The sequence below is a fragment of the Podarcis filfolensis genome, assembly GCF_964270895.1.
Source record: "Podarcis filfolensis genome assembly, chromosome: 9".
In the NCBI taxonomy this organism is placed as follows: domain Eukaryota; kingdom Metazoa; phylum Chordata; class Lepidosauria; order Squamata; family Lacertidae; genus Podarcis; species Podarcis filfolensis.
In genome coordinates, this window is record NC_139610.1 from 49,003,433 (window position 1) to 49,031,075 (window position 27,643).

The 27,643-nt window shown below is 38.9% G+C and overlaps 1 protein-coding gene across 37 annotated transcripts in view; it reads right to left on the bottom strand.

The window, feature by feature from the left end:
* BLTP1 (bridge-like lipid transfer protein family member 1) overlaps nt 1-27,643 on the bottom strand; it is a 103,191-nt gene that overhangs the window by 16,490 nt on the left and 59,058 nt on the right. For 4 of the 37 annotated variants that reach the window (XM_083631478.1, XM_083631477.1, XM_083631454.1 and 1 more), the window contains exons 46-70: nt 26,258-26,964; nt 25,777-26,022; nt 25,041-25,134; nt 23,450-23,500; nt 20,031-20,237; nt 18,771-19,009; nt 17,571-17,815; nt 17,003-17,108; nt 16,131-16,228; nt 15,658-15,843; nt 15,079-15,247; nt 14,580-14,791; nt 13,413-13,472; nt 12,658-12,856; nt 11,247-11,306; nt 10,114-10,340; nt 8,915-9,115; nt 8,589-8,719; nt 8,110-8,233; nt 6,426-6,535; nt 5,736-5,826; nt 5,207-5,269; nt 3,573-3,817; nt 2,592-2,807; nt 1,050-1,230 (exon numbers count right to left, since the gene is read on the bottom strand). In XM_083631478.1, coding sequence (XP_083487604.1) covers nt 1,050-1,230; nt 2,592-2,807; nt 3,573-3,817; nt 5,207-5,269; nt 5,736-5,826; nt 6,426-6,535; nt 8,110-8,233; nt 8,589-8,719; nt 8,915-9,115; nt 10,114-10,340; nt 11,247-11,306; nt 12,658-12,856; nt 13,413-13,472; nt 14,580-14,791; nt 15,079-15,247; nt 15,658-15,843; nt 16,131-16,228; nt 17,003-17,108; nt 17,571-17,815; nt 18,771-19,009; nt 20,031-20,237; nt 23,450-23,500; nt 25,041-25,134; nt 25,777-26,022; nt 26,258-26,964 — 4,468 coding nt within the window. The remainder of the gene's footprint in view (nt 1-1,049; nt 1,231-2,591; nt 2,808-3,572; nt 3,818-5,206; nt 5,270-5,735; nt 5,827-6,425; nt 6,536-8,109; nt 8,234-8,588; nt 8,720-8,914; nt 9,116-10,113; nt 10,341-11,246; nt 11,307-12,657; nt 12,857-13,412; nt 13,473-14,579; nt 14,792-15,078; nt 15,248-15,657; nt 15,844-16,130; nt 16,229-17,002; nt 17,109-17,570; nt 17,816-18,770; nt 19,010-20,030; nt 20,238-23,449; nt 23,501-25,040; nt 25,135-25,776; nt 26,023-26,257; nt 26,965-27,643) is intronic. The other 33 variants (XM_083631447.1, XM_083631446.1, XM_083631476.1 and 30 more) reach the window with 16 other exon arrangements.

The window sequence follows — 27,643 nt, forward strand, 5'->3', positions numbered from 1 at the left end:
GCTTTATATTGAAACATAAACATCTTCAATTCAAAACTGCTCTAATGCACTAGAAGAAAAGTCTTGCCAAACTGGCAATATTCTAGCTGTCATTTTCTCACAGCTAATTATTGTCTTTGCGTTGGGTTTCTGGGCTGCTGTCCTTATATCATTTATACAAGTTTGATAATTTTATTATTGTGATTTATCATCTATTATATTTTTAACTGTTACTGGGTGTTGCCTGGAGTATTTTCTTTAAAAGAGAGAGACAGAAAAGACGGTGTATTTTAGAAGAAAATAAACAGGCTTTGTTCAGGCTCTAGTTTGCATTCCATAGTGTTAGAAACTCTGCGTATTTGTTTTGCCTAGAAATATCGCAGGTGGTATCTTCTGCATTTTATGGCCTTTAAGGCTCATGGTACAAATGCCCAAACAGTACATTGCCAATGCCATGTCTACAGAAGAGCAAGAACAGCAAAAGCACCATCCTTGTAAACACTTTATGTAACCTAACTTTCACTACATGAAGTTTCCATCCACTCAAAACACTGTCAATATCCAGGCATTTACCCACCATAATATGCTTTAGAATGGAATGCTCATCTCAGCAGATATATCTCAGGGTTTGTACTGATACCTTATTTAATGGTAAAATCCAGGTTTTGCCACGTACTGATTTTATACTAGAGGCTGGGTTAAAAATGTAAGTTCCATCTAGCCCAACATATTGTTCCTAAAAGCTGTCTGTCTGGTTAGGTTAGCATTTCCAGGATTTACCTTATCTTGAAGGTTTCCATACTTCAACTTGGTAACAAGGTTGCTCTGTAAACTATGGAGACTATAATAACAGACAATCCACATTTGCATCATACCTTGTAAACCCAAAATAACCGTCACTTATCTAAAATAGGATTTGTACTTCAACGCATATGTGTAATTTTCAGCATCACTGAAGCTGCACCACTGAGATTAGGAGTTAAGGGATAAAAAAAACTTTGGTTGTACTTGATCACCTTTGTTTCAAGGAAAAGACCAACATCTCCCAGCTTTCCTCCATGCTTTTTTACCTTCACATCTACACCAGGAATGTAAAATACTGTTGTTTCCAGGTCACCGGACTTCGTCTGCAGAGATGATGGAACTTTCTTTCCAGCCAGTAAGTGAGTAGTTGATGCATAGTTAGTTTGAAATTTCTTCTTTCTTGAAGGAGACTCTTGATCTAAACTTCTGGAACTGCGATCATAGCTTCTAAACAGTAAACAGCAAGGCACAGCATGACTTAACAGGAATGTAAGTGTAACATTATGTTATTTCCAAAGCTGAAAGTGAGCACTGCTAGGAATAATTGAAGATAAACCATGGGTTGGATTCAGAATTCCGTAAGCAGAATTCTGTACATGGAATGAGGTGCTTTGTGTCCTAGCTTCTCCTTCTCTTGAAGGCTCCTGTTGCCTCAAAAAATATTCTCCAGAGAGTTGAGGGCTCCAGAGAGTGTAGGAGATGGTGTGGAAGGCTGTATGTGGAATTAGTGCAAAATGCTTCCTCCTTCTGTTCATGGAAGCCTCTACTGGATCCAAGCCTCTTCTGTCAATGCAAAGACTCCTTCCATTTGTAGAGGAGTACCTCTGGGTCTCGGGTGGCGCTGTGGGTAAAACCCCAGTGCCTAGGACTTGCTGATCGCAAGGTCGGCGGTTCGAATCCCCGCGGTGGGTTGAGCTCCCGTCGTTCGGTCCCAGTTCCTGCCCACCTAGCAGTTCGAAAGCACCCCGAAGTGCAAGTAAATAAATAGGTACCGCTTTATAGCGGGAAGGTAAACGGCGTTTCCGTGTGCGGCGCTGGTGCTGGCTCGCCAGATGCCGCTTAGTCACGCTGGCCACGTGACCCGGAAGTGTCTCCGGACAGTGCTGGCTCCCGGCCTCTTGAGCGAGATGAGCGCGCAACCCTAGAGTCGGACACGACTGGCCCGTACGGGCAGGGGTACCTTTACCTTTACCTCTGGGTCTAACTGTATATAGTTTAATATTTATGTCTGTTTCATTTATTATATTGCCTCCTTGAGCATTTTATTCAGGACTCCATTTACACAGACACAAACCAGAAGTAATAAAATATGATGACTGCTGCTGCAACCCTGCAGACGTTTTGGTTGCTTAAATTCAGCTGAAGTAGATACAAGTCCCATCTATGCAAAACTGCGTCCTAAGAATCTTTCCTATCACAATGGAAAAGAGCCACCTGAATGTAGTTATGTTCCATCTATATATTCATGATTTAGAGAAGACAGACAGATCTGATCCATCAAGTTCTGTATCAGAGTTCTCAATACTAACCAAGGTTTCACATCTATAAAAAGAATGGATATTATTTAATGTTGCTGAATGGAAAAAACAATGGCTACCTATTTAGATCGTTGCCTTAAAATAAAATTGTTCATTCCTTAAATTTTTTGTATACGGGACATAAAAATTACCATGAACCCTGTAGCATATGGCATATAATGTAAATTGCTGGTTAATCTTATGGAGACTTGGAGAAGATTTGTGTCAGAAGCATGCTGCTCTTCTCAGTATGGCTTAGTGAACCTGCTCCGCTTCCAGCAGGGCTCTTACCTCCTTAAGCTTATGTCATCATGTTCTTGCTGAAGCGTTGTTGGATGAAGCACACACTTTCCACAATCAATTTCAACTCTCACATCAAGTTCAAAGTCAATATTCCTCTCTGTAGTTGTGCCAGTCACACTTCTGCTGGCCGGAGATGTTGGCCACCGTTCAGTAAACAACTGGTGGACAGCAGCAAAACCTGTTGCTTTCTTGCGAGAAAGAGTCCTGTAGAAAGCAAACAACTGTTTTGGAGCTCTTGACGAAAAGAAGCTTATCCAACTTATTTCATGCGAGGACTTGAAATGTTTCTTTAGTGTTTTACTATGCTACATGCAAGGGCCAAACTATATGCGAAGTGGATGCGTTTTACTTTCATTGGAAGCAGCTGTTCTAGAGTAAGATTACCAGATTTTTTTCCAATGCATCCGGGGACACTTTTCAACTTCAGTAGGAATGATATGATTTTGTATGGGGACTGATTTGTAGAAACGGGGACTGTCCCCGGGAAACAGGGACATCTGGTAACCTTATTCTAGAGGCCGCCCCCCAACTTGGTTGGATTGCGCTGTGATGCTGGGGGAAGGAGGCTTACCTCTTTCCTCCAGGTCTCACTTAAATCACTTAAATTTGACTCCCCCAAAGCCACAAGGGGGCATCCAAATCACCCTCCCTCTTGTTGCTTCCATAAAAGACACTGGGAGATCCGTAATCAGGTATACTCTTCCGGTAAAGGGGAGGAAGTTAAAAAAAAAAAATCCGAATACATGCAGCACACTTATCTTAAGTTGATATTGCAGTGCACATGTGATTCAGATCATTCAAGCATTTACAAGGGATTTAGGAAAACAGCAAATGCTTTATATGGAAGCAGACTATTAGCCAACCTGTAGCCCTCCAGATGTTAAGAGTGATGGGTTTCTTTATCTAAATTACTGTTAACTAAAAGCTTAACTTTCACAATTAAGGTATTGTTTTTAATAATATGCTCACTGTGTTTTCCTGTAAAAATAAGGCCTCTCTCTTTCATGATCATCTTCTTTTTCAGAATCCTCACTAGTTGAAGACAAGCTGTCATCTCGTCTTCCTTCTTCAGGCTGGAAGGGAATGCTTGGTGAGAAGACAGCTGGAGTTTTGGGTGAATTGAATACTGAGCATGATCCTTCACTAGTGGATGAGTAATGGGATGGACCATCAATGGTTACTGACAAAAGATCCAATTCTGTCTCCTCTGGAAACTAATTGCAAAGAAAAAAAAAAGACATCCAAGTTATAGCTACTATCTCTATCAGAGGGAGTGGGGAGAAATCAGGTGTCTGAAAGGCAAAGCACATCAAAAAATTATCCGAAGTAATATTTATTACTTTGGACTGTCCAAGGAAATTAAGCCATGAAACATGTTTACAAACAGATGAGTGAATGATCTAAGACAAGCACCTTAGAAAGAGAAATTAAAAAACAAAGCAATAAGCTTAGGTTGGGAATACATACTAATATGAATGGTGATTTTATAAAAAAAATTAAAAGCAAAGCTACAGAACAGCAAGAAACCCCAAGACCACCTGCAAATAAGAGGAATGAACAGAAATTGTTAGTGAATGGAAGTGCATGCAAAATTCTGGTGGTACAAAAGGTATAATACTATCTTTACAGATATGCTTTTAAAGATCAAAGTAAAATAATTAATACGACCCTGGGCATTTTTTAAGGCTAAAAGGTTTCAAGAGGCCTTCATGTATACTGGTTTGGTTTTAGACGAGCATTTAAGTTTCAAGGAACGCTGCAATATGTATAGGGATCAGGATGTTCCAACTTTATGCTTCTATCCTGGCTTGCTTTCCTGGTTTGTTAACCGACAATAAACCAAAGTTCATTGGTTTGGACATAATAGGGAATATGCATATACAATTCGAATGTCATTAGAAAATGACATGTTTAAAGTGTTTTGATTCCCATACTTTGAGTAATGATTTATGCCTCAAGATCTTGGGTTTAAACAACCTGATATAATGTTTTGGGCACTCATTTAGATTGTCATTCACCGCCCATTATTTTAAGGAATGGAATCTTGTCTTGGCCTTTTTAGAACTATCAGTGTCAACATTCTTGGTTTGTTTAGCGAGACAAAGGTACATTTCTGATGAGGAATAACATATCTCAAGGCTTTTATATGTTATTTTTTCTTTTATTGTTTTGTTTGTATAATGCCTAATAAAGGTTTGAATAAGTAAGATGAGGAATAACTGATCTTTCATCAGCAATCTGTCACTGACCACATCAGCTGAAACAGTCAGCCTATGACAATAATCTAAAATTTAGCTTCATATTTCTGATTTACAAGGTCCTCTACCGCCTGCCTTTGTTTTAGAGATATCTATTTGTAGTTTTAAAGTTTTAGCAATCCAAATATGTTAAAGACATCTTACGACCTACCAGACTTCCATGGAGAACAAGCTCCAGAAAAAGAGAAATGATTAACACCACCCAAGAAAAAGAAGTACTGCACTTTGCCATATTGCCAGGTTTGCGAGTGTGTTGCCTGTATGCGTTATGATTAGCTAAGAGAGATGATCAATGAAGCGCTTTTCCATGCGATTAATTAGTATACTTATTGATTTTGCAAATACCTGAAAATACCCTTCCCCTGGAAGGCTGGATTGTTGTGCAATCCCCAAAACTGTTTTATTCAACTTAATTAAAAGTGAAAAAAGAAACAAAAATTAAAATAAGCATATCAAAGACACTGGCGTGTTTAATGTGGTAACGTTGTATAAAAACCAAATTTCATTAGTGAACATAGCAATGGCTATATATGACAAATTACTAAAAAACTTAACACACCAAGCATGACAGAATGCATTATATGGATAACATGCACATGTATGTAACATTATATACAAATACACTAATGAATACACATATTAAAATATGTATATCTTTCACACACTAGTTACTGAACTGAAGGTAGTCTAAAGAATGCAGAATTAAATCTGAATACATTTTAATTTTTCTTTACTTGCGATATTTGAAATATGCAGCTAGGGTACTGAATTGCCAGACAAACTTTCCCATCTCTATGTAACAATCACCTATTCTTAGTATATATTTCATCATGGGACTTAATGAATGCAGCACAACAGCTGATGGCTGTCTTACCGTGTCCTGTATGTTGAAAGTGACTCTGGGTCCTGGAGATGCTCCATCTACACGTATTTCTGGGAGGTCCTCACTTTCTCCAAGACGTGTACTATTACATATATAAAAAGTCATTTAATATTATTAATGCAGAACTTCTCAGTTATTTTATTCATATAGTAAATCTAGACAATAAAGGGTAAACACAGAGGCATTTCTGACAGTTGCTCCGTTATTGTGGGACTCCTTCTCAATTTAGATCCACAACCTGAACATCTTCTAGATGTTCTAGTCCTGAGTCTTTGGATTAGGCAGATTAAATGGCAATTCACTGACTTGCAAGAAACCAACTATTTCACATGGTTAGGAGAGACACAGCTGCACTGGATACAGAAGGTGTATATAATACTTGATTTAAAGTGGTAAAACTAAAGTGGTAAAAAATTTAAGTGGTGGGGCTCTTCAGGGGGGGTTGGCTCAATTTTCAGTCATTTCCATCCAGTTCTATGGGACAAAGAAAATGGAAGGCAAAACCTGAATCTCCACCCCCAATCTGAATTCACCTATGGTGGTGTATATTAAGTTGCTGTTCAACCCATGGGGAAACCTAAATTACTAGACAATAATGAGCAGATGCAGAAAACATACAGATTAACACCTTTGACCTCTGAACAAGTACATGCATTTGTGTGTGTTTTTTAATCACCTTACCTTGCTCTGTCCATTCTTTTCAATGGTGGCCTTCCAGATGCTGTAATACTTTTGGATCGATTATAGCTAGGTTTGTAGCCTAAGCCCCATTTATCTTTCAGAGATGCTGCCTAAAAACAATCAAACAAAAACAACATTATTTCAATATTCCATCAACAGGACACTTACATAGCTTGACACTAAGGCAAATCAACTATTTAGGAATGCTACTTACCTACACATTCACACAGGCTACAAATATTGTACATCAAAGGTATGTACAACATACAAAGGTATGTTCAGTATGTAGAAATATTGTACATACTGAAAAAGTTAATTATGCTGAAGTTCCATTGAGGTCTGAATCTATTTGGCCAGCTGGGTCACATTCTACATTAGGTCTGCTTAACGTAAGGTCTGTGAATAGATTTAGACTCGCTCCTTAGAGCTATAGGTTCCAAAGGAATTTCAAATGATTGTTGGGCTGGATCAAAAGGTTGAGCAGGGTTTCAAGAACTTCTCAAAAGTGTAGTTTAAAGTATCTCATGCACTTCACCTGCAAGCAGATGGTTGGCGCTGTTTGCTTACCGGAGACATGCATAAGATGCTTCAAACAGCGCTTCTGAAAAGCAATGGAAGGCAGTCTCCACACTCATGTTTCAGCTGAAATGGGAGTGTTGGGGTTTTCTAATGTGTTTCTCCTTCATTTAACATAGAAGGGGACAGCTGCTTCAAACAAGACTTTAGCAAAAGGCCCCTGTGCTCCTGTTTCAAGCTGAAATGGAAGGGCAGCACAGGGCTGTCTTAAAGCCTGGGCAAGTCTCCTCACGCTCCTTTTAAACTTCCCAGATCAGATGTAAAAATGGAGGGGGGGGCTGGAAGGGGCTCACAGTGCTGTACATTAGATTTGGCCCGGGAAGCCAATCTTGAGAAGGATCAGGCCTTTGGAGCTGAAAAGGTTCCCCCACTCCTTTGGTGTAAAGAAGGAAAAAAATAGTAATTGTGAACACAACTCCAGAGAGAACAGTAAGCCAGCACAGATCTGTGGTGGAGAGTATGGGATGAGAGAACACATTTAAAGGGATAAGACAGCAGGTACTGTGAAATGGAGAGAGGAAAAGGAAGATGGGTTCATATAATCTATATTATATGGAAATAGGTGCAAAAAACCCAGAGCTGACAGAAATTGCTAAAAATGAAACTGCTGACTTGCACCAAAAAGGCTTTTCCATAGTTAACACAGAAATGCATCCCTCTTCTGTAAAAAAAAAAGTGGCTCTCAGAGTGATTTATGTACCTGTGTCTTGATGATATTTATTTAAAATTTATACCGTGCTTGGTTGTAAAACAAAAACTCCCCTCAAAGTGGTTTACAAAAGGTAAAACAGTAAAATTATCAATAAGAAGAATTAACAATAAGAATAATGCAACATTTTGAAAAAGAACATTTCAAAACAAACTATAGCCAATCATTTCAAAGTAGCAGTCACCAAATGCCTGGGTGAACAGGAATGTTTTCAAATTCCACCTAAACACTAATAACAAAGGGGACAGCTACACAGGGGGCATTCTGTAATTGGGGGGAATCACTACAGAGAAGGTCCTGTCATATCAGATACAGTGTTCTACTATCTTTTTAAAATGTGAAAACAATGTTCATGTAGCAATGCTACGGTGCTACAAAGGAATCTTAAGAATTGCTCACCCGCATACTTGACCTGCGCAGTTTTTTACGAACATCTCGGCGAATATCATTGACAGCAACCGACTCCAATTGCTGATAACGTTGAATTTCTTGGTTTATGGTTCCTTCACTTGCACCCAGTTTCCTGAGGACAGAATGGTGAAAACTCTGAATAGAAAACTAAAGACAATTTGGTGTGATGATTAGAGCGGTGGACCTGGAAAGGGGAGGCACGGGTTCAGGCCATTGGACTAGATGACACTTGGAGTCCTTTCCAACTCTACAATTCTATGAAATCCTGACACCAGTCACTTTCTTCTTGCCTGACAGAGTTGTTGTGGGGATAAAAGAGGACAACTATATGCCATGGAGATGTTTGGAAGCATAGTGGCATAAAAATGTAAGATACAGTTTTAATCAAAAAGGCAGGTCTCTCAAGTTGATTTAATTATTCTGATTAAAAGAATTTTTTTTTTTGGAAAGGAAACACGCACACTTACTTTAGATCATCAATTACTTTGGCTTGTTCATTCAGCTCCCTTATGTCCACTAAACGTTTCACATACTTTCTTCCTCTCTGCTCTCCAGTCTGGTTATTAGATATCCCCTGCCTCCTATAGTCAGCATTCTCCTATTTAAGAATTAGAAAAGCATTTCATGTCATTGTCCGTTAAAAGTGGTAGCATTTAAGCAGAAGACCAGGTTTTCTACCACCAATCAAAATAGCATGCAAAATCATTTTGAAAAGAAGCCAGCTGATTCTTGATTTGCCAGTGACCCACTGATTCCACCATTCATTTAAAGAGATGCTATATATGCTACATACATGTCCCCATGAGCAAGACCTGCCCGCTTTTAAGTGTGAATTGTTAGGATAAGCAGTATCACTTGATGCTGATCCCGACAGATATTCTACAGGAACAGAGTGACGATGGCTTTTGGGGCTCAAGCCCAGCAGGTGATTTACAATCCGCTGCCCAAAAGTGAGCTTGTGTACATCTCCACATAGTGGACCACCTTCTGATTTCTAAATGATAACAAATAGCAAGATTAATAACTCAGGAAACGTTGCCACCATTCTCCTTATCGTCTGGCCCTTCTCTTAGGGTTCCTTGCAGGTTCTCTTTCTATTCTTTCCCACAAACCTTGGCTCCCACATGGTCTACAAATGCAAGCTACTATGTATTACTGTTAATTCTAGAAAGATGTAGCAAATTCATCTACCCTCCACCCGGTCCTGTTATTCCTGTACATAACCAAGCTGTCCCTCACCTGACATCAACTAACTGGAATTTCTACTTGTCAGGGTCTGCAGATTGACACTGGTTTGCAGATAATCTTTGAACTAGATTTAGGTTTGTTGTTTAAAGCAGTGTTAGCCAATGTGGCACCCTCCAGAGCTTGTTCAACTACAACTCCCATCATTCCTGGCACAGGCCATACTAGCTGGGGCTGATGGGAATTGCTAGACTACAACATCCAGGGTCACTATGTTGGCTACCCCTGACTTAAGAGTCTTCAACAAATCATTTCTTTTAAAAAACCCTACTACTACACTGTAAATAAATTTCAGTACTGGGATAACTAGCTCTTTAATTTTAACTGAGGAGACCAATACTATGCATGCTTCTTTGGAAGTGAGCTCAATTGGACTTGCCTAGTAAACATATGCAGAACTGCAGCCTTAATCCAATACCAACATTCAAAGAACTATAAACCTAGTTCTGGGGGTCCAAAGAAACTTCTTTTCCTCTAAACAACAGTTCAGCAATTGAAACTAAGGGGAATTCTAAAAGCAGTTTGTGCTATGTTCATTAGCTGTTCAAACAACACAAACACATTCCATTGAGCTTAATGAAAGCTCCTTGCAAGAGTCTGAGCCCACAAATATAACTTGAATCATGCTGCACTCTGTTAATACATATTACGAAATTCTTATGTCTAAGCAAATATGCAGTATGCCAAGCTGCTATTTTGCTTCATGTATTAGAATTATATTTAAGATTTATTAATCAGTTTACTAACCACACTAACAGCAGGAGACATGTTATCAACTTCATCCTCATCTGATAGGTCAACCATGTTAACAGAGTTAAGGTCAGCAATGTCATCTAAATCTTCTTCTCCTGTCAATGTTGTAAGGGTATTTCCTAGAGCATTTAATCTTTTCCCAATGTTAGGATCCATGTGCACATCAATGCCACACATCTTCCATAGCACATTAAGAGTCCATGTCCCAGCACTATTACTTTCTGTTTTGATAGAAAAAAGGGGTGGGAGAGAGAGCATCACATTTTTTATTTAGGTATCAAAAACTAGTATCTAGTATTTCACCAGCAGCTTAAAACATTTTTTCTCAGTTGTACTGTACATGGTTAGAAACATCATAGGCAGTTGACCACATTCTGCAACACACATGCTGCATACTCTTTTTGTCTTTTTGGCAGATGGGAAAAAAGGATAAAATAATGAAGGATTGTCACAGGAACAAGAAAAAATGTGCAGTGCTTTCTTCAAGTGGGCAATTAACCTTTATTTACTATTGCTATTACTTTAACATTTACCTCAACATCTCTTATATTTTCACATTCTTATTCAAAGGCTGAACAGAATAATCACACACTGAACTAGAACCATAGAATTGGAAGAGACCACAAGGGCCATCTAGTCCAACCCCCTGCGATGGAATAGTTTGCTCAAACCCATGACACCAAGATTAAAAGCTATACAGTGGTACCTCGGGTTACATATGCTTCAGGTTACATATGCTTCAGGTTACAGACTCCGCTAACCCAGAAATAGTACAGAACTTTGCTTCAGGATGAGAACAGAAATTGTGCTCCGGCGGTGCGGCGGCAGCGGGAGGCCCCATTAGCTAAAGTGGTGCTTCAGGTTAAGAACAGATTCAGGTTAAGAACGGACCTCCAGAATGAAGTAAGTACGTAACCAGAGGTACCACTGTACCAGCTTTTGTAACATTCTATAATGTTTTAATCCAACTGTTAAGACCCACCCCCTAACAAGGTTACAATTTGTTCCTGAATATAAATCTCCTGTATTAAAGACTAAGATGGGATGACAGGTGTACAATAAAAAGGAAGACTCACACAGAGACTAAAGCTGCTTTGAAATAAGTGCTGATTTGAAATAGCTCTTACCTGCAGCTGCTTGCCCTGTTGTTCTTGAGCACACTTCGTAGGTGCCATCTGGCACTACGCCTAAAGATGTAAGAAAACTACAGTGAACCTAACATCACATCACAAGGCTTTTTAGGTGAAACTTGCACTAATATATAATCAACCATTTCCTAACGATATTTTGTTCTCCTGTGGTGGTTAAATAAACAGGAGTGGATCAAGATGCTCCTTTCAGCAAACAGAAGGATTCCTTCTGTCCACAGAATGGACTCTTTGTAAATCAAAGATCAACCTTCCCTTCTTCCTGCAGTGCCCTGTGCCACCTCCCCACATGGTTCTGATTGGTTCCTCACCGCTGGAGAACTTTTTTGGGGGGGGGCATAGAGGGTTGCAGAAAGAAGCAGGAATCACTGAAAATCACTTTCCTCTATTAAATTGGCAGGAGTGGCCCATGCATGGAACTCTGTTCATGGGAAGACTGTATCCACCCCATTAATTTTCTTGAACTGGCATTTGGACATTTCTTATAGTAATACTAAATTCTTATTTCTGTATTCTTCTATATAGGGTAGGCATTCCGCCCCCCAAGCACTTTTGGATGCCATTTGTTCTGAAAGTGTCTGTCCGGTGATGGAAGGGTCCTATCAATTGAAAGATACAGGAGCCAGTTTCAGCACACAGACACCAACCCATGTCCCCTATAAATCTGCTCTGGGAAGAACTTCTGAAGGACAGCAAAAGTGAGAGGAAATCGACAAAAAAGACTTCTCTTCCTGTTCCACTAGATAAGCCTTCCGTCAGTGCTGACACACCAATGGATGATCCAGGAAATAAGAAGAGTTTGGAAGAGTTTGGATTTGATATCCCGCTTTATCACTACCTGAAGGAGTCTCAAAGCAGCTAACATTCTCCTTTCCCTTCCTCCCCGACAACAAACACTCTGTGAGGTGAGTGGGGCTGAGAGACTTCAAAGAAGTGTGACTAGCCCAAGGTCACCCAGCAGCTGCATGTGGAGGAGCGGAGACGCGAACCCGGTTCCCCAGATTACGAATATACTGCTCTTAACCACTAAACCACACTTGTCTTACTTATTTTTCTAAACATGAAGGTGAAACACAAGTTAGGGTGGTATTCCATGAATGCATACCATCAGTACAAGTATTCCCACTTGAGCAATGAGACACCACCCCTTTTTTCCTCCCCTTGTGCATGCCCACACCCTCCCCAAATATATTCCAGAGGGTTCGGGAAACCCTGAGAACAGATTTAGTAGGGGAAGGAGAGGAAGAGAGAGTTCTATTGTGCAAGCAGAAATCCTTGTGCTGAGAGAACGTTCATGGAACACTATGTAGGAAACACCTTATGCTTTTTTGTGGAGCTTCTCAAAATGTTCAGAATTAGCAATAGCCGAGACAATAAGATAAAGGCTTACAGGCATTCATGACTAGATCTCCCCGCACTTCTGGCTTCCAGTCATCCCAGCTCGTTTCAAAGCCATCAGCAAAGCGAATGCAGAAGTTTTTAAAATGACCTTTGCTGACAAGAGATTCTGAAGAGCAGGCAGTAATTAAAGTACTTTCAATGGTCAGGACTAATGCAGAACCAGTGTCCAGATCAGCTGTATGATTAGACTGAAAAAAGCAAGGAGCTATTGTATAAAAGTCTATTTCAGAAATAAGAAAGAATTCAGGCTGAATTCCTCACTCATAGTCATTTCTAGTCTCCCTTTATGAAGTAGGTAAACACACACACATCAAAATTAACTTATATAAATTAGTATTTAATCAATAACTGGATCCCTGGCAGCTCTCTTAAGATCAACCCCCGACAGCAAATTCCTGCTTTTCATTACAAGTATGCACAAACTTGTAATTAAGCCCATCTTTATGAGTTTTAACTTTAAGGGTTATTTCCTAATGTTAGTTATTTACTTTACAGTACCTAGCATTATCTAGTTTTACAAAACATCCTTTTCATGGATAAATCCATGATAAGCAGCATTTTTAACAAGCTAGCATATATCTAGAGGCTGCAGCACAACATATAACTGCAAAAGGCAGTTTTTCAGTTTCAAATCTAACATGAACTTCACAGGAATATATAAAGCGCTCTCAGTTACATTCTACATTCTATTACACATGGGGAAATACAGCTCATCAGATGTTATTGATAACACTTATTACTTACACAGTAACTCTGTTTTTCTTTCTGTCCCCCAAAATTAATCTTGTGGCCCTGCCTCTGAATCTGTACCAATATTAAAAGCATTACATTGATATGTTTTGGTCATTGAGATCTTTTAAAAGCAAAAGTATAACAAGATATGTATTGTATTCAACACTAAGTCACCCAAACCTTTTAGCTTTAGTTGTACTACAAAATTCAATTTTATGGTACATATCATACAATCCCAACTGTATCCATCATTATAGATAATTATTAGACTATGATATAACAGTAAATATACATTCTTTCATTTATTTTAATCCATATCAATTGCAATTTATTAAATTATATGTTGTGTTTTCCTTATAAGGCTTTAAGAGTAGTGTATATTATATTAATTCTTTCAGGGACAAGGTCACATCATCTAGTTCCAACATCAGTGTAGTTTTTAGTTACACTGTGCTCTAATGTGCAAATCAAAAGCAGGTGGACATAAAACATATGCTTCTCATTTATTTCAGCTGTACCATCACAATAATAAGAAAACTTCACTGTAGAATTTGGAGACTTTTAAAAAAAAAATGTTTTCTAACGAAGTGAGTAAGAAACATAGCTTGTGATATGTGCTCTCTCTACAGCATAAATACAACGCAGTACTAATTCAAGTTTCAGGGACTCAAAGAATTGGACTCAACTATTCTACTAAGAGCAGACATTGAAATTAATGAACCAAACTTAGTTGTGTTTACTAGCATCAGCGGAACTATTCCAAGTAAGAGTAGCACTGAATACAACCTAAACTGATTAATTTATAAAATATTCACAGTTTTAGTTTTTTAAAAGATGTACATTGTTAATGGTTACTATGTAGGTATACTTTAAGATCTTATCACATACTTAAAAGAATATTAAGAAAATAAATTGAATCTATAAATATTAGTAAAACGACCATATTAATTATAATCTGAAAAATGTATTTCTGAAATTAAGATAAACCACTTGCAAGTCTTCAAACATTTCAACACATTCAGTTTTGAGATCTCTAACCATCAATGAAAAGGATTACTGAAATTTTTGAGTTTTGTAGCTTCTCTCAAACAATAATTATTACCCAGAAGAATACTGATACCGCAATAGTAAACTTCAGTATCATTTAATTTTTAAAAATTATGTTATTTTCTTTAATACCTGTGGTGTATTGGTGATGGGAAGGCAAATTCCCAAGTCATTAACTGTTAGCTGGAGGAAGAGTGTCCCAAAAGCTTGAGCAGATGTCTGCTGGATTCCAGGTAACATATCAACTATTTCCTTTGTAGCCATATGAATATCTTTATTCAAGGCCATTCTCTGTTCATTCCAGTTGTCATAAGCAGCCTTGTAGTTCAGCCAGAAAAGCACAGCTTAGCAAGGGGAAAAAATGTTTTCACTATTTTAGAACAAAATAATATAGAAAATCATTCTAAGTTCAGCTATAATAAATTGCTGTGCCCTGTCAGTTATTGAACACATGTTTCTCTGTCTTGTTCTGCTTCTGGGCTACAATATATGTTAATATGGCATGGAACCAAGTCAACATGATTCTGGCTTTTGGCCTTTTAATTAAAGTAATATTTCCTTGCCTAACCATAGTTTTCAGTGCACACGTCTATTTTGGTAAAACAAAAACCAACACAGGGTCCACTAGTACCTCTGTCAAAGGCCACAGGCTGAGCAAAAACAATTGGTCGGTTCAAAGTAATGAGCACAGCTTCCCGATCTGACGAACCACTGATTTCTTCTCTCAGAGCATTTCTTAATCCAATTCGGGTTTTAAAATAAGCAACTTGATGGAAGTCTGATCCAGCTTCTTCATAAACCTTAAGACATTCCAAACATATCAACAGGGAGAATACAGCAGAGTAAAAAACCAAGCTTGGCAGGATCCAAACATAATAATTTTAAAATGGAGGTATAAACGTACACTTATTGGCTAGGGACCAGAGTTGGAGCAGATTTGGGGGAGAATGGGAGACCAAAAAAGAAGCTGAAAGCACCTCATTTTGTGAGTGGAATTCAGCTTATTAGAACAGGGTGCTTCCAGCTCCCTTTTCAGCTTTCTGTGCCCCCTCTATTTCCACTCACTGAAGCTTTTCAGGATCCTGTTAACAGAAGGGCACATGGGGATCTAATCCAAAGTTTTATAAAGCCATGTTTAACATTTCTTTCTTCATTCCATTTTGAGAACCAGAAAATGTCACCAGCAGGCTGTAAAATCATAATTACTCACCTGATGTTTGACGATTTGTCCCAATGCCAGATTTAAGTCCACTTGGCATTTACCGAAGAGCTTTAGGTAGCTGGCACTACCAGGCATTGCTTTGGTTTGCAATCTATTTGAGAGCTCCAGTTCTATTAGCCCTGTTTCAAATCTTACAGCCCTCATAGATGGTGTGGTGGCTGTTACCTGGATACCCTAATAATGTAAAGGAAGGACACCTCAGTCTCTCAAACACATTTTTATAAACATATCATTTAAGAAACCTTCTGCCTTTCACAATAGTTTCCATGAAAGGTAATAATTCTTTTGTTTGTTCCTTTAATTTGGAAAATATTATTAGAGGAGGAAAACAAAGCACTGAAAGACATCCTAATACCCAAGAGATACGAGATTCCCTGCATACTCATTCACTATTGATTTCACATTTCATTACAATATAACCACTGGCCACACTTGGAAGAACCCATGAATATCAAACATACTTTAAATTGCAGACTCAAAGAGTAGAGGAGAATCTTTGGCTTTTCTCCATCAGTTGTTCCATCATGTTCATTCCAAAGAGGAATAGGTTGCTCCCCTCCTGCATTTATAATTAAAACAACACAGTTCCAGAATTCAATTAAGCATTTGTCATTTCCACAAGATTAAGGCTGAGGGAGGGTTTAAAAAACACACCTATCCAACTTTCTAAATGCAACTGCCCAATATGATTTAGCTGTCACTTCTCCAGTCCCAAAGGTAAAACAATATTTGAGAACTCAAGAGTAGTTGTAAGAACAACAAATATTAAATGATTATATAGTATTAGAAATGGACAGACATTGTTTTCATAGTACCCCAACCCATTCAAAACATGCTGGCATGTATAAATGGCATACCTTGACTTAGAGATAATTGCTACAACACACTGATTACTATTATATCTGACTAAAACAATAACAGCACAGTTTTAATGACAACAAAGTAACTGTGCCATCTCTCCAAAAATGAACGGCATTTGACGAGTGGTAACACTGTTCCAGAAAATTACATAATAAAAGAAATAGTAAGTCAGTGAAATTTTGCAAAAACGCATTCCTACCAAAGGGTGGTATTTTAGTATTAATCATTTCCAGAGCAGATTCACTAAAATAAATTTCAATTGGTCTATTCCGAATATATGACTTAGTTGGACATCACCCACAGTGTGTAACTATTGCCTGCTTGTGTCTAATACAGAATGGAAACATCACAGTCCACATTTTTTTGAATAAAATGTGACTTCAGATACCATAAATAGTAGGAAGCAACATTAGTGTGGAGCTTTGAGTGCTGACTGTTCAGTTTAGTAATGTTTTCAAGCAGTTAGGCTTACCTGAGACTTTCTGTATAACTTCATTGACCTCTTTCATAAATACTTTCTGCACAAAAACCAAATGGTTCAAAAGGTCTGTTGTAAGGTTATGCTCAAAGGACCCAACCTGGGAGGAAAGGGAGAAGCCTTTTAACAGATGTTGATTCATGATGAAGGGCTTGAAGCAAACAATAGGAAAAAATGTAACATTTATTTTTGAGATGGAAGAATTTCTAAAACTAAAATGCACACAACTCAAGATACAATATAGTTAGGAAGATTTATGTGGCAGAACCTGGATGTAAGGAGCCACATGGTAGAAGCAGAACTGTTTCAGACATCTTATGGTTACATAAGCACAATCATAAAAATATATTGTTATGTAAACTTTAAATATACAGTTGTAATGTATAAATGCTAATGCTTTTTATTGGGAAAAAAATCAGGCTAATTTGCTTTTAACACCTGATTCTATCAGTAATTTAAATGCATATTTTATCTAAACCCCTGTGAGGCTTTGAAGATTAAGTTGCATATAAATCCTGTTAAAATAAAAATGATAAATAATATATATATGTAGACTACATACCTCAGCTACACAGCGCAAATAATTTCCCTGGAGATAATAACCTTGCTTAGTGGGCAGCTCATCTATACTCCATATTTGATCTGAATAGGTATCATGTTCTTCCATTATGTATTTGCCTGACATAGTTACAGGAGGAAGATTAAGACTGGCTGAAGGAGGTATAGTAGACATATCAGTGGCAGAGACTTTGGAAGTGAACCGCAACCTGTGATTTGGCAGCTCAAATGTAAACATTGTTTGTGCACCTGTGAAAAGAAAACAGTCAATTGACTAGTCTACATTAATTCACTGCAGCTACAGAAACAGTTACCCACTTCCTACTTTCCATGCCAATGCTATCCCTTCCCCTTGATGAGGCTGGATTTCAACAGTTTTTATCTCATATAATTCCTCAGAGGGTATGGAAATTATGCAAGTGCAAGGGAGGTATGCCTACCAGCTGTCCCAAAACACAACCATTACCATATTGGCCCGAATATAAGCCGCACCTTTAAAATTCAAGGGGAGAAAAGACAAAAAGACAATACCTGAATATAAGACACTTCCTTAAAATTCTATAGGCACTCACACCCGTTCTGTTTTACCGTACATCTGTTTCAGCAGTGATATCGCAAAAGACAATTTATGTAAGGTTGCAAATTTAAGCCGAACTTTAAACTTTTCACAGTCAGAATTTGGGAAAAAAAGTGAGGCTTATATTCAGGCCAAACAGTACTTTTTAGGACCTATTCTATTCCATTAACGGCTATTCCACTCCATTAACAAGCTAAAAGTAAACAACAGAAATCAATGAACAAAGTACACTGCATATGCAATATTAAGATAATATATCATCTCTGCAAGACAGGAGGAGGTTCATATTTAAAAATTTGAGAGTTAAATCCCCAAACTTTTTTGTTTCATGGCACTCAAACATCACTGAAGACCTAACTGTATATTGCACACAAAATATTACATATTGCTGTCTATTTAAAATCCTTCCTGAGTGTGGCAATAGCAATTCAAGCAGCCACTAAAATGCGAACTAATGATGCTTTGTTGTGATGCAGAACTATTCTCTTTGCAAAAGGAAAACAGACAACTGCTGTTTAATGATTTAGCTACTTTCCACACACCAAATCAATGCATTTTTTTACACCTAGAGCATTCCCACATGTGCCAACCAACCTGGGAACACCCCCCAACATGAAGCAATGTTACCTGTCATTCCATGACTTCTCATTCTTCCCATCTTGTATTCCGCTTTCAAAGATGGCAGCAGTGCTGCTCCAATCGCAATTCCATCAATCATGGCACTGAATTTAAGAACTATGGGCTTCTTTTCCAAACCTTCTGGCAACTGTGGAAACTCATTGGTTTCTACAGGCGTCTGATTTACACTTGTGGGTGTTTTTTCTGCAGGCATTGGTGTTGCAATATCTTCTTTTGTAGGCTGGGCGCTATTTGTTTTTTTTTTTAAAAAAGAATACCAATTACTAGATATTAAAAACATTGTAACATATGAGCTTGAGCATGCAAATTTAGTTCACCCTAGCATGCGGATCAAGCCTCGAAATAGACACATAATAATAATAATAATAATAATAATAATAATAATAATTATTTATTATTTGTACCCCGCCCATCTGGCTGGGTTTCCCCAGCCACTCTGGGCGGCTTCCATAGAAACCAAAAATACACTAAAATATCACAGATTAAAAACTTCCCTGAACAGGGCTGCCTTAAGATGTCTTCTGAATGTCAGGTAGTTATTTATCGCTTTGACATCTGACGGGAGGGCGTTCCACAGGGCAGGCGCCACTACCGAGAAGGCCCTCTGCCTGGTTCCCTGTAGCTTTGCTTCTTGCAATGAGGGAACTGCCAGAAGGCCCTCGGCGCTGGACCTCAGCATCCGGGCAGAACGATGGGGGTGGAGACGCTCCTTCAGGTATACTGGGCCGAGGCCGTTTAGGGCTTTAAAGGTCAACACCAGCACTTTGAATTGTGCTCGGAAACGTACTGGGAGCCAATGTAGGTCTTTCAAGACCGATGTTATGTGGTCTCGGCGGCCGCCCCCAGTCACCAGTCTAGCTGCCGCATTCTGGATTAGTTGTAGTTTCCGAGTCACCTTCAAAGGTAGCCCCACATAGAGCGCATTGCAGTAGTCCAAGCGGGAGATAACCAGAGCATGCACCACTCTGGCGAGACAGTCCGCGGGCAGGTAGGGTCTCAGCCTGCGTACCAGGTGGAGTTGGTAGACAGCTGCCCTGGACACAGAATTGACCTGCGCCTCCATGGACAGCTGTGAGTCCAAAATGACTCCCAGGCTGCGCACCTGGTCCTTCAGGGGCACAGTTACCCTATTCAGGACCAGGGAGTCCTCCACACCAGCCCGCCCCCTGTCCCCCAAAAACAGTACTTCTGTCTTGTCAGGATTCAACCTCAATCCATATATCAACATATATCAACTGCGATACTCACACTACAGTTGGCTGTCTGATGAGGTCAGAGATTTGTTTCGAGAGCTGATGAGAGCTGCGTACCATCATGCTGTGCAGTGTAGCTGGATGCTGAGGAATGTTGATGCTAATAGCCCCTACTTTGAAGACTGCAGCATTGTTTGTTTTCAGCCCCCTTTGGGCACTATAAAGAGCCTGCGATTTGGCAATGCTACATTTCACCACAGTTCTAAGAAGAAGAAGAGACTTGTTTACATGTTTTAAAACACAAAGCAGCTCCAGTGAATCATCTTGCATCCTCAGTAAAATTTATCAGCAATTCACGCTCTAACCCTATCCTCACTTACCTAAGAGTAAACTCCACTGAACTAAATGGGGCTTACTTCAGCGTAGAGGTGTGTATGATTGCATAGTTGCAGAGACTAATAGTCAAATTTCATATTACATGGGAGATTCCCATTCCAGGAACCTAAACTGAAGCTGACAATTGTGGCTAGAAACCAGCAAAGAACGACCGCAAATTAAGCATGACTACTGTCAACTGATGCAGTCATTTGCTTTAATTACATGCATGGGCATATGCAGCAAAATAATTCCAATCATTAAAAAAAACAAAACACCACACTCTGGGCAAAAAGACAACACAGACAGACTACCATGCAAATCTCCCAGTAAAGGATTTTACTTTTACTGTTTAAGAAGATAACCTTTCCAATAGCTAATTTCAAACAGACAAATAGATTACCTAATGAGAACACTGAAATATATCTTTCCCCACTAAAATGCAAGCTTCAATGAAAACTTTGTAGCTACTTTATGTTTCTGAAGTAAGCAGAAAAAGAGCAAATGCAATATATTTTAAATAGAAAAATAAAGAAAACTTGAAACACAGTTATTTCATCACAGTTGACTGACATGTATGAATGACAAATACTACTCGTACCATATCTGTACTTTAAATAGCCTTTCCAATTTTCTTGGGGATCAAGAAGCCAACATTTCATACTTTCAACCAAGACGTAAGTATACAAAATGTTATCTATCAAAGGAGAAATTTCCCCTATACTTGCCTTTCAAACACCTGCAGCCAAAACCTAATACTCTCACAAGTCTTGTGAACTGCACTCATTATATAGAAAAAAATGTGAAACATTTCATTGAAATTTACTTTTGTGTATGTGGCTTAGAAATGCAGCCTTAATTGAAATACTTGATCTTAAATGGTCTTGTTGAGACCAATTGCTTAGATCAAAGGTGGTGAATCTCTTGCCTCTGGGTCTATTTAGATCCACCAGATCGCCTCATTTGACCCTGTGAGGCTGTTTTGGCCAAGCTGTGCCACCTGCTGTACACCTGACATTTTATATGATGCCATGTGAGGGGCAGGTAAAGGAAGAAATTGGACAAAAGAGGTTTTGCAGGCACCTACAAAGCTCTTCCCCCAGTGCTTGCCCAGTGACCAATTAGTCCTGTGCTTTAGCACTTCCCAAGTGTCAGGCACAGAGCTTGCAAAGGCCATTACATCACTTTCCAAGCAACTAACCATTAGCAGTCGAGTGATTGGAAAGTACTGCACAAAGGGGTTTGCAAGCTTTCTCTGGAAAGAAAAAAACACATTCTGTTTTGAAAATGAATTTCTTTTCTTTCCAAAGGAAGCAGTATGTATTCAAAGTGCTGGAGAAATTTGAACATTTTTTCTTTTCATTCCAGAGAAGCAGTTATTGTGGAAACTGCTTTGAATACAAACTGCTTTCTCTGCAGATGGAAAATGCTCCAGTTTGGGAAGCATTTTGTCTTCTGCAAAGATTTCAAAGGGCCTTTTGGAAGCCACCCCCTCTGTGCCAATTAGCTGACTGGTGGGCCTGAAAGCACATCTTCAAAGGAAGTTGCTTTATCTATCAGCTGGTCACCGATGACTGGTGACCTCCTTTGGACTTTGACAAGTGCCAATCAACTATCATCAATACTGATTTCAGTTGATCAACAGGTAAGTGGTCCCACTGACCTGTCAAACTTGGCCTATGAAGGGTGGGTAAGGCAAGGCTCTAAGCTTGCTAGCTGGATCCAGTTTCCCCGCCCCTGGTTCAGATGAAAAATAATTCTTTCCATCATATGCCTGCGCTGCCCAGGGCGGGGCGAGCTCCTAAGGGGCGTGGGGTGTGCCTTCCCAGGTGCGGGATAGCGGCTTGGGTGCATGGGGTGAGCCACCGATGGCGGACATTTGGCGCGCCACCCGTGACTGCCAAATGTTACCCCCCTCAGTGAAGGCACCCAGGTCGGTCCGCCCAAACCACACACCCCTTCCTCTGCCCCTGCTTTCCATACACTGCTTTCATAAGTCAAATATCCAAAATTCATAAGCCAAAATATCTCTCACACAAAGCTGCTCTGAATCATTCCTTGTGTCAGTTATATTGTCCGAAAGAAGAGTTCAATTTCACCTTGGTGATATCCATCAGTTCCTGAGGTAACCTGAACCTAATGCTTTTTCTTTATTTCTGTGCAACATCCAGAGTTTTCATGACAGGTTTTTAGAATAAAGTTTAGCTGCATGATCACAAGTTATTTGGTTTGTCAACTTCCTTGACTCATGTAGCAGAGACCTAAGCAGAAGAGGTAAATATCTAAGTCAGGCTTCCTCAACCTCGGCCCTCCAGATGTTTTTGGCCTACAACTCCCATGATCCCTAGCTAGTAGGACCAGTGGTCAGGGATGATGGGAATTGTAGTCTCAAAACATCTGGAGGGCCGAGGTTGAGGAAGCCTGATCTAAGTCCACAAAACCACAGTTTCGGCTTCTGCCACTTGAGGTGTGTTTGTGTATGTGTGCACTGCAAAATCTAGTACCTTCAAAGTACAGCACAACTGTGGGGATGAAACCCAGCCCACCTATCCAGCTTCAATATTAAGAAAAGGGCTGCATCTTGTTATTCTTACTAGAGGGAGGCATTCACGTAAAAAGCAAAATTGTAGACTCTGGAAGCATGGAGTCTCTAACTCACATACCGAGTTGCCTTTACACTTTTATTTTTAAAAGTTGAGGTGAGCCCACCCACCCATTGTTGAATACATAAAGTCATTACTGACATGTTAGCAGCTTGCATAACTTAGTGGAAAATCGTAAGGTAAGATATAAAATCAATATAATTTACCTGGGTTATCCTCATAGAATTGTCTGACATTTTACAGTCTATATTAGTGACTCTAGACAAATAGTTTGTGATTAGGGAAGAAAACCCTGTTTCAAAACTATTTTATGTTATTGAGCAAAAATAAAACACTTAATCTTTTCTAATATAGGCTGATCAATATACTATATCAATTCTATTTCATGTTAATTACAATTAAGGTGCAGCTGGTTACATTAAACACAAGAAAACCACATCTCAGCTACACTACACACACTGTTAACTGCAAGCCATTTAAACATAATGTGACATACAGAAATTCTTGTTTGGCTGTGCTTGTTGGTGATGTAGGGAAATCCTCCAGTCTACGAGTGAAGATTGGAAGAAAGCAAAACAAAAACAAAGCAAAATAAAGAACAGTCATGCAGAAGAATTAGTCATATTTGTAACCCACAATAAGACCAATTGTCTGAAAACACTATTTTTTTAAGCAATGGCGTTTTGCAAGCATGGGGGATCCAAGGAATCCTCAGCAAACCCATTCATTTCAGTGCAGATAACATTTCTGCCTGTACCAATAGGGTATGTGCAGAGCTGTTCCTGCCCCAGCTGGGAATAAGGAAGTCAACTCATGCAAGAGCCTCTTGGTTCCATACTATACTGTCAACAGAAGCAACAACTACACTTTGAACCAACTTTTAATTGCTTCTTGTGAAAAACTTCAACTATCCTTCACGACAAGACAAACTTTGCTTGCCTATATTAAATTCATATTTATCTACAAATTATTGGGACTAATACAGATTCTAAAAGTGTGTTGGTGATGAAAATGCTGCCAAAAAATAAAGAGTACTATTTCATATAGTACATAAATCAGAGGGAAATGGTTTGTAGTGTCTTGCTATTCTAGTTTAAGTGCTCAAGTGTATGACAATATCATGCAATTACAAGTGTGTGACTATTAGAAATGTGAATATATTAGGAAAATCATTCAAGATGCTCATGCAGAAAAGGTGGGTAGATTTGTTTTAAACACCCAAGCGCAAATATAAAAGTGAAACAATAGGGCCACACTTAAAGGAAGTTCAGATTGTCTTATAAGATGCAACCATAAAGAATTAAAAACTATAAAGCATTAAAAAAAACAAATTGCTGTTCTAAGAATTACTGTACACAGTGGATCTGTCAAGATAGAATAATATGAAAGGATATTGAAACTAAGTACAAAAATTTACATAAGTCTTTTCATATAAATATACATATATAATAGAATCATAGAATTGTAGGATTGGAAGGGACCCCAAGGGTCATCTAGTCCAACCTCCAGCAATGCTGCGATGTCATTTTCATCCAGTCACAAAAAACTGTACAGAATTCAAATAGTTATAATAATGATAATAATAAAATGAACAGTGGTATAAAAGAAATGGGATTGGGGATAGTTTGAAACTGATAAAAGCTTTTTGGTCAAATATATGCCAGAAAATAGGGCAAAGGGTAAGATACTCAGGGAGATCCTTTTAGGTTTATAAAAGGTGGCTGGTTTGACACACTTCAATGATGATGCAAAATCTGCTGAAACAAAACAGTCTTGACTACGGAAAATATTCTGTCCATTTCCTACTATGAACTGGCTGCTCAGAAATACTGTGCAATGCTATAAATATTTAATTTTAGTCATCTCAGATTATTATATTTTATGCAGTTGTATCTAAATGCTTGAAGCCGGACAGAAGAGTACACAAAGGCATTTCTTTCTCGTCACTTTGTCAGTTTTAGCTTACTTACATATGACAGCTCCTTGTAATCCAGTCACATAAAAGCCTTAAAAGAGCAGGACGGGCTATAATGGAGGCATAACTGCTTTTTAGAGAATATGTATCACTTTCTAAATTGTACACTCACTGGATATTTGGTGTGATCCCTTCCAGAAGGACAATATTAACGCCACCTATATGAGCAGTAGCACATGTCTCGGTCATCTTTTGATGCAGTACATCTTCAAACAGAAAAAAAACAAGACAAATGCGTTTGATGTAGTACAAAAATATGTATTTCCTGCATGCATATTTGTGTTGGAGAGGCAACAGGCAAAGCATAACGAAGATGCTGTTAAATTTTAATTCTAGAACAGGGGTTGTCAACAGGGGTGTGCATGTGCTCGCAGAGGGCTTTTCCTGTAGCCCACAGGGGTCCCTGACCCCACTGAAATTTGGCTTGAAAGATGCATTCTGCTGTAACCAATAGGGCAGGCTGCTGTGTTTGGTTGCAGGGTGTGTGTCGTGCCCATAAGAATTTATTCAGTCTGAAAATGTGCCCATGGGCCCCAAAAAGCTGGCAACTCCTGTGCTAGAAGATATTTATCGTTATCACTGTGGTAAAAGCTAAACCACCTGGAAATAATTTTACTACCACAGTGGCATGCTATGAACATTTCAATTTAAATAAATATTTTACACTAATTTGATTTGATTTTTCTACTCACTTAAGTTTGGCTGGGAATTTTCTCTCTTTCTGTTACTGTGTATTTCAGTAGCAAAAACAGGATTATCAAAAATGATCTGATTATCTCACACACACTTGGCAAATATTATATATAAATTCGACAAAACAAGTATGTTTCTACAGATAATTCTTCTACCTTTCATTTTTTCTTTGAGTGTGAAACTGCCATGGATTCTCTTCAGTTCTGATTCCATCGTTAGCCCACCAATATCCGCTTCAAGATGTGTGCGATTTACCATGCCTATTCCAAAGACTATCAGGGTCACATGCTGAGGTTCAGATGTGACCAAACTGCGTTTCCTCTGTGTTCTACTTAAGCTGCTGTTATCCTGCTCATTTTCAAATGCAACCCTACACGCAGGTTCAGTAGGGCTCCGAACACCTACGAGAAAATGCATCAGATCAGGAAGTATTTAGGCAAAATTGACAAGACCAGAACCTACAATTACTTTATTCATCAAAAGATTCACATGCTACACTTATGTATAAATGCTATCAGGGCAGTTACTGCAGTAATATTCTGCTAAATTCAATACAGATATTATACACTTGCCTATTAAGCCTGTATAAGTGTGAACTAAGAATTATGCATGTTCCGTATCTTCAAAAACTCTTACCTGCTGGATAAAACGTTTCAGAAGATTTTTCTAAAATCCCTGTTGGATCAGATATAAGAGAATAAAAGTTCAACAGTTTATACATATTTTGCCAGCACTCTGCAGAAGGTTCACTCTGCTCTGACACTGTAATTGAATCAGAGTCGTCCATATGAATGGTCACATGATCAACAACATCCTTTGAACCTTTCCTGGATACTTTAGAAGTTCTTCTTTCTGATCTCCCCAGTGAATTTTTGTTTCGAGATTCTCTTTTATTGTTCTCATTGTTCGATCGCTTGTTTTTTGCATTGTTCACTCTGTTGACACCATTGAGACTCCCGCGAGAGCTGCGACTGAAGTCAGAGGAACGGAAATCTCTGTGTTTGCGGGTTTTGAAGGTGGGCGTTGGAGAAGCTGAACCAGCCGTGTATCTGCTGAGTTTGATGTCTGTCTGCGTGGCTTTGATGTCATCTATCATGGTACTGAACTGATGAATAAGACGAACCAGTGCCATATCTACATGCTGGCTTATAGACTGACATGAGATTGTAAAATTGCAATGGAAGGTGCTATAATGACGTTTGTTAAAGTCATGAAAAGCAAGGGCATTGGTGGAGTTTTGAGGTGTGCTCACTGACTTCTCCATTATAACAGCACTGATGCTAAAAGTTTCCAACATTAATGCTGGTTTGAATTCAAGGGGAGGAAGATTGACTGCTCCTTGCCTAAGAAAGAAATACAAAACATTTTTAAGATTCTGCAACAGCTAAATGTTAAAATCATTCTCTGATTGAAGACTATCCCTTCATATATTTTAAGATATTAGGAAAGAGCCATAGTTCAGTGGTAGAGCAAATGTTTTGCATACGGAAGGTCCCAGCTTCAACACTGGCATCTTAAGGAAGGCCTGAACCCTGGAGAGCAATTGTACATCAGTTTAGACAATACTGAGCTAAATAGACCAATAGTCTAATTCAGTACAGTTGTACCTTGGGTTGACGAATGCCTTGCGACTTGAACATTTTGGCTCCCGAACACCGCAAACCCGGAAGTGAGTGTTCCCGTTTGCGAACATTCTTTGGAACCTGAACGTCTGAAGCGGCTTCTGTGGCTTCCGAACACTTTGGAAGTCGAACAGACTTCCGGAACAGATTCCCTTCGACTTCTGAGGTACGACTGTATACGTATACAAGTATCCATGTGATTGCTGACACCCTCAAGGAACTCAGTGTCACATACTGACTCGAAGTGTTAAGTTTTAAATTTTGCACTGTTTTGCTTGTAAGCTTCTGTTGATGGGCATTTTAGCCACCAAAGCAGCCTAATGTTTTAAACACATCTATTCTAAGCTTAAAATTTAAAAGACGCAATTGTAACTTCAACTCTTAACTAGTTTTCACTTCA